Here is a 10,011-nt window from a genome sequence, read left to right as displayed (position 1 = left end):
TTTGCACTATTTCGCCAACAAAAATAACTCCACACAAAGCCACAACACAATATAAAAATAATGACATGCAAATAACAAGTTACTGAAAGCTATTGTCAGTTGTCAAAACCTTGTGATCTGTAAAGTTGAGCCATGCTTGCATTTGTCTGTATCCTGAAAGTCTAACCTTTCCATTTGTGTGTCATTGTTGTGTATTGAACAGAATGTTCCGGTCCACTGGGCATGGAGGGTGGAATCATCTCCAACCAGCAGATAACGGCCTCCTCCACTCACCGAGCTCTCTTCGGCCTCCAGAAATGGTACCCCTACTTTGCCCGGCTGAATAAGAAGGGCCTTGTGAACGCCTGGACCGCTGCCGAGAATGACAGATGGCCCTGGATTCAGGTAACAGATTGACACGAGCAGATTAAGTCTGGATGAAGAGCCATCAACAGTGAATGAACCCTGTAGTTGACAGAAACATTTTATTCCTGTCAGCCTGTTTATCTGAAAACGATGATCACTGATAGAGTATTTTTGTTGTTTGTTTACATACTTTAGTAGATATTGACAAAGCACTGCAGAAATACATATAAGTTTGTTTGTTTGTTTATTTGTGTTTAATGCCATTCCAGCTTATGTGGCTATTTTCATAGTGAGAAATATTATGGTTGAATTATATCAAGTTTTTATAATTTATTTTTGAAATACACGTAAGAGAAGTAATAATATTAATAATACTAATAACATTTGATTACCAATAATATTTGATAATAATTTAGCACCAAATTATTTCTGAAAGATCATGTGAAACTGTGGCCTGTAGCATGAAGCCGGTTTCAGTTTTTACCCAGGTAAATTCAATTTTAGTTTGAGCAAACTCTGAGTTTTTGGGCTCAAGAAGATGGGTTGGTTTTGAGTGGGTTTCATCACCATGGTAACTTGCGCTACACGGCTACCCTGCTCCAGAGCAGGTTTTGTTCTGGGTTAATAAATACATGTAAATATTTTCAAAATATATACTGTATGTGTTTGTATTTATATATACATAATAAATATACACAGAACACACACATATTATGCAAACAAAAGCTTTTATTTTGGATGCAATTAATCGCGATTAATCGTTTGACAGCTAATATATACTAAACTTATATGTTTTCCTTTTGAGCTCTGTGGGAAACTATATATAAATAATTAAATTCAGTTGACAGTTGATTCCTGTGCATAGTCATATTTTCTTTCTGCTGCCTTAAACTTTTGCTGCAGCAGAAGTCTTTATTCCTGCTTTTGTAAATGCATTTAAATGTATTACATTTAATAACGACATCTCTTAATCCTCAGCAGAAAAGTGAATTACGCTGACTCTCGCGAGAAGTGAATCAAACTGACGCTTTGCTGATGCTCTCCACATTCCATGTGATTGGCTGTTTGCTGCACATGTCACACTTTCAGGTGCACGTGCTCCAGAGTTAATCACAAACTCTGGTTCAGTTGAGTTGTCAGAGAACATTTATATTGAGCTTTGTGAGCCCGCTGATCCTGATCTAAACCAGGTTGACTTTATCGGGTTTTGTCAACTCAAAACTTACTCTGCATCTCTGAGTTTGTTCATCTCGCTTTGTGCTACAGGCCACTGAAGACCGGTAATGGCTTTTGAAATTCCAGTTTTACCATCGCAGGAATAATTTACATTTTAAATATATATATATTTGTTAGTTTATGCAGGGTTAGTGCTGGTCAACCAGCATTTAGCTGGTAAGGTTGGTTGACTGGAATGTTTTTGTTGTTGTTGTTCTATCTCTCTGTGTTTTCATGGTGGTGCTGGCTGCTAAAAAGCAGTGGTTAATCCAGTCAAGAAGCCTTGTTGAAATACCAAAAACCCCAGCAACTAAAACATAACATGCAGTTTGTGCTGTTTTGGTTGCTGTTATTGTTGTTTTTGTTTTCTTCAAGCTCTAAATTTAGTAGGATATCTCCGTTATCTGCTCGAGTATTCAAAACAGTTGTTTTTCTAATAAAATTATCTCCTTGTCTGTGGTATTCAGTATTCAGAAAGGTTTCAAAAGCGTTGTCCATTCACAGGACCACTTCATGTTAGTCCATTACCATTGATTGATGGCGATGGCAGGCTTACATCTTTGTGTATCGATCAATTTATTTGAGTTTCTTCAATGGATGGTTTAGTATTCATATGCAGTTTCTTCAGCAGAGTACTGTTTGATTGATAATGCAGACAATCACAGTGGATGGAAGTCTCAGTCCATTTACCTCTAGTTTTACAATGAGTAGCCTCATGCCAGTCTCAGATTTATTCTTTAAAGGGGTCATAGGATACGATTTCAAGTTTTCCTTTCTCTTTGGAGTGTTGCAAGCTCTTGGTGCTTAAACAGGGTGCCTGCGGGTCCTTAAAAAGTCTTAAAATGTCTTAAATAACGTTTTCCTAATATAAGGCCTTAAGAAGTCTTAAAATGTCTTAAATTCGGATTTGATGGGTCATAATTATTTTTGGTCTCATTACCGCTAAAATATCTTCAGTCTGACGGACCTAATGACTTTACAATCATTGGACAGACCGAAGATGTTTTCTTCCCCGCGGTATGTTACTCCCTCATCAGAGAGAACACCTACAGAGTGCACACATTACGTGAAGTCTAGTGCGCGTGCGCATTTACAGCGCTCTTTTATGGCATGATTCAGTCTATTAAAATACATTCAGAATGATCACAAATTCAAGACATGGGGGCAGAAAATGTGTATATTTATACCACTTCATCTAGTTAATCAAGTTCACATGGAAGAGTGCATTTTCTTCTCCAAAAATTACCATATACAAATGTGATTTTTTACAACAGTAAAATAACTGTTGTAAAAAATTGTATTAAGAAACTTACGTTTTAGACACCATATTGCCTGTTTTTGCACTATTTCGCCAACAAAAATAACTCCAAACAAAGCCACAACACTGTTTTGCGTCATGACGGTGTTTCGTTCCCGAATTAATCAACTGTTTAAATGGTTCGGTTCAGTCGCAATGACTCACTTAAGTCATAACTTACTGCCACCTACTGGCGGTTTTAATTTCACATTTAAAGTATCTTTTAATTTTTTAAATTATTTCAAATATCAGTATTCAATGTTTAATATATCAAAACATCATTTATGCATTGTAAACACATCTAAATGCCACTTCAGGTGCAGCTTATGTCTGGATTGCAAAGATGAATTTTGTTGATACTGATTTAATTTGCTTGGTAACAGCCCAAATGTCTTATTATTCTAATTCACTGATTAAATGTAAGAATTTGACTCAAAAGATACTGCACACTTTTAGAAAAATGGCTTTATAAAGGTAAAATGCCCATAAAAGGTCAAATCTATTTAAATTCATTGGAAAAGATTAATTTCTATCTGACCACCATACAGAATATGAAGAATATCAAAATCTTTAGGAGTCAGCTGTCCACGAAAGTCCTTAAGATACCAGCATAATAACACACTCAATCAGTTGAATGAATGACTCAATACTCACTCATTAAGTGACTTACCGCCACTTACTGGTAGTTTAGTTGAGAAGTTTGTTGAAAAGTATGCATTTTTCCCCTCAACATTTCTTATTTGTATACTTATAAATACATTTAAAACATTAATCTCATACCATTATTTATTGCAGTTGTAATTATTGTTATTTTGTGCAACGCATTTTATGGACGACAGTCTTTTTTAAACTAGAAGAGTACAAGGCTGGCTGTGCACAAAGGCTATTTCTAAAAAAAAAAAAGTGTCAATTCCGACTTTGCTATGACAATCTGGCGCTTCCGAATCAGCGAATCAGTAAGTATGTTTTGTTATTAGCTTAAGTATTTGCTATTGACTGTTCAAATGCGGAGTTTTGCGCAGCGCAGAGAAATGCGTCGTCTGTGTGTGTGTGAGGGGAACAGGGTCACATCACAGGAGAGTGAACTGCCTGTCAGAAATCATAGCATGTCAACTGTCTTAATGTCTCACTGTGTCTGTCACGCGACTCTATTGCCCTTTCGGGCTTGAACTGATGGTAAAACTAACGACATTATTAACTGTCTTGATATTTACTTTGAAAGCTGAAGCGATTATGGTAAGGGGCGTTACATTTCCGACCGTGCTTGTGGTGTTCGGCCAATCACAATGCACTGGGTCAGCTGGCCAATCAGAGCAGACTGCCCTTGTCAAAGGAGGGGGCTTTGTTGAAAACTACGTGTTTGACAGAGGCGGGTACAGTATTTGAAAAATAATGTGTGATCTTTAAAATAGCATCATATGACCGCTTTAACACTAGAACCGCCAGAGGTCGCTGTATACCTAAAACCGCCAGCGGGTAAATTTTACCCATGCACATGACAGCTGTATTTATATGGCTAAAGAACATATTATTTCACTGTATTATGCCACTGTCTTCACAAAGAAGTGTCTAGAGTCATGAAATGATTATGTCTAGTCATCAACTATATTTTTATCCTGTTGTTTTATGTTCAAGACTTTTTAATGCAGGTTACACTAATCCATAACGGTCAGTATACTAAAATAAAAAAAGCCTGCACAGACAACGGAAATTAGAAGGTAGTAGCCTAAATATTTGGGTGGTGTAATATTATAATACAATGTCATTAATCAGTATATTAAGATAACCCATGCTATTTAAATTACTAAAATAGCCTATGGATTTATTCATTATACATCAGATCGGATTTTTTTATTTTTCTTAAAATAAAATTATCTTTCTTAAATAGCAACACAGTAGCGAACAATAAACGATATGGCAAGACAAAAATTTAATAATGAAACCAAAGTTTGACCAATTAGAGTAACGTTAGGCTAAAACATGTAAATATGATATCTGGATCACTGTCAGATGAGCCGTCAGATGCTGAGCTGACCCAGGACGCATAACTTACCATCAGACTCTCCATCACTCATGGCATTTAGTGTTTCTAATGCCTACCTTCCATAAATCGCCTTTTTTAGTTATTTTGACTTTATTTATGAAACTGATAAGCGCTAAATCAGTGAGTGAAAGGCGTTGCCTTGCAATGTACAATGTTAAAACATAAGCAGCAAGAAAATGACAGCGCGAAAATACATGCATTATATAGCGGGTAAATTTGACCCGCTGGCGGTTATAGGTATAAATGCCATCGGCTTGTTTATCTGGTTTTATCGAAATAATTGTTAACAACATTGGATTGTAAATTACATAATTTTAGTAAAAGCCAATGACTGGGAGACTTGAATGTTTTATTTTAAATCTGTTATGTACATTTGAAAAACAGCCACAGGTAAAATTTACCCAGTGGCGGTTCTAGTGTTAAATGCCTGCTTGTAAAAGAAAGAGTGACTGAATTGGATCCTTCATTGAATTGATATTCAGCTGGTAGTTTGTGCGGTAGCGTAGTGTAAAACTCTGACCTCTGTGAGGAGCTGAGACGAAATTCGGCTGAAGAAAGAAATGATAGGGCGAGTCTGACTGCAGACTTGTGAGTGTAACAAGTTAACCACTGTTTGTGCACCGCTAGCTGCTCGCAGGTAAAGAGCGAGGATTATAGGTGGAGAGAGAGGTAGGAAGGGAGACAGGGAGGCGAAAGTAGTAAAAAGGAAGAAATCTAAAGTATTTAGGGAGTTTGTTTGACTTTAATGATGCCTCTTGGGATGAAGCTTTCGATGCTGTGGAGCTGCTGGGTTAGAACACAGAGAGGTGTGTTAGAAATACCAGATTGGCTTAAGGCGATATGCTATGGTAGTTGCCACATGACCTCTCTTCAGCTCTAGTCATTGAAATTAGAGGCGACATGCAGTGTGTCTGTTTGGCTGTCTCTCGTTAACATCCTTTTTCTTCACTGTCATTCTTTCCTGCCATTTCTACCTCGGTGTCTTGCTGTCTTCAAGACATCAGGTGTTGTGGTTATGAATAAAATGCAAATACTAGCGTCATTTAGGGTGGGGGTGATGGGTACATGCCACTACCACTTGTTTTATTAATATTCAGAATTACGTTGGATGGAGTGGCTTAGAACCCAAAAGCCTCATACTCAAAGCAAAATGTTATCTGTAAACCAGTGATTCATCTTTAAGATTAAGCTGTTGATCCATACATACACTGAGCTATAAAATCCCAGGACTGACAGCAGCAGATGTAGGGATGAAGTTTTGGAATAAAGTTCCATTCCAAAGTTCATTTGAGAACTGGAACTGATGAGTGAGAATGAGCACTTACTCAAATTACTGTCTATTTAGGACTTAAAGTTTTAGTGTAATAAATTATAATCTAATTTTATTTCTAACTGTAATGCTATTGTTCACATTTCCTTTTTGGCTTGGATCTAATGAGCTATTCATGGGATATGTACATAAAATAGACTTTTCTTGATCTGAATTGTAAAATCTCTTAAATTGTTGGTGTATAACTTTATGCATATATTCATAAACTATACTTTTGCCAGTTTGTGATATCAGTTACACATCTGTGCACTTCAACTGTCTATCAGTTTTAAAGCAAAGTGATGCCCATAAACACTAGAAATGAAAAATTCAGTTTTAATAATACTTAAGTCTCTTATGCTCAATGAGGATGAATTCACTTGATCAAAAAATATAGTAAAAACAGTACTATTGTGAAATTTACACCTCTGATGGCAAAGTTGAATTTTCAGCAGCCATTACTCCAGTTTGCAGTGTCACATGATCCTTCAGAAATCATTTTAATATGCTGATTTGGCGATCCATGCTAAAAATCCGTTGTGCTGCTTAATATTTTTGTGGAAACGGTCATACATTTTTTCAAGCTTCTTTGATGGAAAGTTCAAAAGCATAGCATAGTCTTTTATAGCATTATAAATGTCTTTACTATCACTTTTGATCAATGTAATGCATCCTTGCTTAATATAAGTATTAATGTCATTCAAATAAATTCTTACAGGTGTATTTGTTTATAAAAATATAGAGAGAATGAGCTAGAGGTAAACATGGATTTATGTGGGGGTAGAAGTAGCAGATTTGTCTGTAGCACTTGCATCTTGACTTTCTCAGTTGTGTGAAATTGCTTTGTGACACACTTGGGAAATTTCTTTAAGCCCATAGTGGACAAGAGCGTGATATTTCATAACTGAAGAAGTGGCACTTCTGGACGTGAAGGAAGTGGAATACTCAGCAGCAAGCTTTATTCTTTTATTTATTTCATTTCTTGAGGGGGGTCAGGATTTGTCACGTCTCCTCAATATCCTGAATCTCACCATTCATTTAAGTTCTTTACTGTAAAATCCAAGGCTTTCGTTAGAAAATATCAGCGCTTATCCTTGCCAGGCATGTTTTATTGTAACCTGTCAGAGTCGATTTATGTCGTTTATCCTCAGTTTTTCTTTTCAAATATTGCAACTACATGACTAATTCAAGTATGTCAAGGTAGAAATTTGTAACTGCTGTCAGTTTTGAGAATATTAACCACATTGTCAATAACACTCATACTAATTTAATTCAGTGTCAAGGCCAAAAATTTGCAAGTGGATGAATCTTGGTGAAATCTGATATCCTCTGTGCCTATTGTCAAATTCCATTGAGTATAATGACCCCCCCCCCCTTCCCATAGTGTTTATGAGACACTATTTGACCCATCTACACAGCCTAGTTAACTCTACAATAACAATAACAGCACAACTGAGTTGTAGATGTACTTTAAAAGATAATAGTGATATTTGTGGTGCTGGAGACAGGGCTGAGGTTCCCAGCATGCACTGCGGCATTATAAAGCTGTTCTCACTATGCTCTACTGTTCACTGTTTTACTGTTTACTCTGTTATGTGCCAGCTGCTTTAAGTCATGTGGTGTTAACTGCATCAGTGCTTATATGTTAAGTATGAGGTTACTGAGTAATTGTGGATTGTGTGTGGTATAAGTATCTTGCACATTGAATTTGTAACTGGGGGATCTGTGTTTATTCTGCAAAGACATCATTCTCTTATTGTTAGCCAAGCACAAATAACATGAATTAAATGCAAAATACAATACTAAAACACGTTTTTGTTTTTTTTGGTTTGGTTTTTTATTTCAAGCCACACTACCATTCAAACATTTGGGGTCAGATTTTTATTATTTTTTCTTTTTCTTTTATCAAGCTTATATTTGCAAGCATACATTAAATGTATTAAAAGTACCAATAAATACGTTTATAATGTTACAAAATACCTATATAAGATTTCTAATTCAAATAAATGTTGTTCTTTTGAACTTTATATTCATTAAAGAATTCTGAAAAAATATATATCATGGTTTCCACAAAAAATATTAAACAGCACAACTGATTTCGACAATGATAATAATAAGAAATGTGCCTTGAGTGCCAAATCAGCATATCAGAATGATTTCTGAAGGTCCATGTGCCATGTTTTATATTTATTTATTTATGAATAAAATATTTAATGATGCACGACAATCTGGCATCAGAACATATTTTGATTATATGCTGAGCTGCATTTAATATGTCCAATAATAATAATAACAACAGTTTTAAATATACATGTATTATATATTTAAATGGATTTAATATACATTTAAATAGATTAAATTGTAGTAATATTTCACAACATTACTGTTCCCCTTCAGGAACTCGAGCTGCGTCGAAGTCGCTTTGGGAATGCCCTTGCGTGACCGCGTTCTGAAGCACGTGTCAAATCAGTCCAATGGAGTAGCGAAACGTCACGAGCGGGGTGACGTAAGCACCAGAAAATATAAAAGCGCATCCGGCAGAGCGCAAACCAGCTACTGCTCTTCAGTAGCGCTCTGTGTATGTGTCTGTCTATTTACTGTTGTCTGTCCGCACAAGCATATATAAAAAACAATCATGGAAAAGTCTATGGCGAGCGAACGGCATTACAAACGCTGTATTCCTCCCTGCCCACGATATCTGGCAGCGGGGGATACACACGATTTGTGTGTCGTTTGTTTGGGAGCGGAGCATGCACGGTCAGCTTTCGAGGAGCTGATTGTCATCACTGCGAGTTACTCTCGCTGCGTATGCTCCGCTCTCGCCTGGCTGTGTTTGATGAGAACGGCCAGGCTCGCGATCCCGCTGGCAGCAGTCCCGCTTTTGCCGAGGCACGGCTTAGACTGTTTTCGTGGGGATCGCGGGTGGATTTAACGGAGGGATCAGAGACGGGCTCGTCCCTTTCTGTCCTCACCCGCTAGATTTGTTTCCCCCAGAGAGGGCCAGACGCTTCATCTGTCTTCCTCCTCTGAGGTGGATGTGATGAGAGTCGAGACAGAGGAGACTGTGGACTCACCACCCCAGTTCCTCGCGTATGAGGTGTGATTCGTGATTATGGGGTGTGTTCATCCCGTATTTACAGCCCCACAGTCTCGAATTATTCAAAAGAACATTGTGGGGCTGAATGATAAGGGATATGGGGCGATGCCAGTGGTGGAGCAGACGCTTGCAAGCTATCTCTCCCCATCCTCAGCATCGTCCCTGAAGGCCCGAAGCTTCCCACCAGGCCTGTTAGGCTTACATCGAGTCTGTTTGGTAAAGCTTATAATGCGGTAGGTCAGGCTGGCGCATGTTTGCACACCATGGCGGTGTTACAAGCATACCAGGCTGACCTGCTCAGGGGTGGGGCTGCTGAGCGGGAGCAGCCCAAGCCATCAAGCTCCTCATATCGCCAGTCTCAATAATAGAGCGTTGCAATCCGCACCCCTCCACAGAAAGATCAGGGGTCGGGGCGATGCTCTCAGTCAGGGTCTTCTAGACTGAAAACGGATCTGTGGACCATTATCTTGTCTAAGAGGACCTCGGCTAAATGGTCCTACCATTGTCAGGTCCCTGAGGGCAGCCCACCTGGGGAGGAAAGGATAACACCTCAGTATACGGTGCCCAATCCTCCTCAGCATCAATCGGCAGAGGGGTCTGCGTTCGCGCCCCTTGTACAAGCTCACCAGATCCTTCTGTGGGCTCAGGGGAAAATCCTCTCTCTAAGAGCAGTTTATATCCCTGGGTATCTAAATCAGGGGACA

At 38.2% G+C, this 10,011-nt stretch overlaps 1 protein-coding gene across 3 annotated transcripts in view; it reads left to right on the top strand.

The window, feature by feature from the left end:
- The first annotated feature begins 208 nt into the window (after positions 1-208).
- edil3a (EGF-like repeats and discoidin I-like domains 3a) overlaps positions 209-10,011 on the top strand; it is a 72,239-nt gene continuing 62,436 nt past the window's right edge. For 2 of the 3 annotated variants that reach the window (XR_001605875.1, XM_016246104.1), the window contains exon 1: positions 209-384. Coding sequence is in view for 1 of the 3 variants with exons in the window: in XM_016246104.1 (XP_016101590.1) it covers positions 223-384 (162 nt within the window). In the remaining 2 variants the exon portion in view is untranslated. Of the gene's footprint in view, positions 385-1,516; positions 1,626-10,011 lie in introns of those variants that run through there. The other variant, XM_016246105.1, reaches the window with a different exon arrangement.

This window comes from Sinocyclocheilus grahami, unplaced genomic scaffold, assembly GCF_001515645.1.
Source record: "Sinocyclocheilus grahami isolate Dianchi unplaced genomic scaffold, SAMN03320097.WGS_v1.1 scaffold784.1, whole genome shotgun sequence".
Lineage (NCBI taxonomy): Eukaryota > Metazoa > Chordata > Actinopteri > Cypriniformes > Cyprinidae > Sinocyclocheilus > Sinocyclocheilus grahami.
Note: the sequence above shows the minus strand (reverse complement) of the source record. Positions and strands in the feature narration are given on the sequence as shown.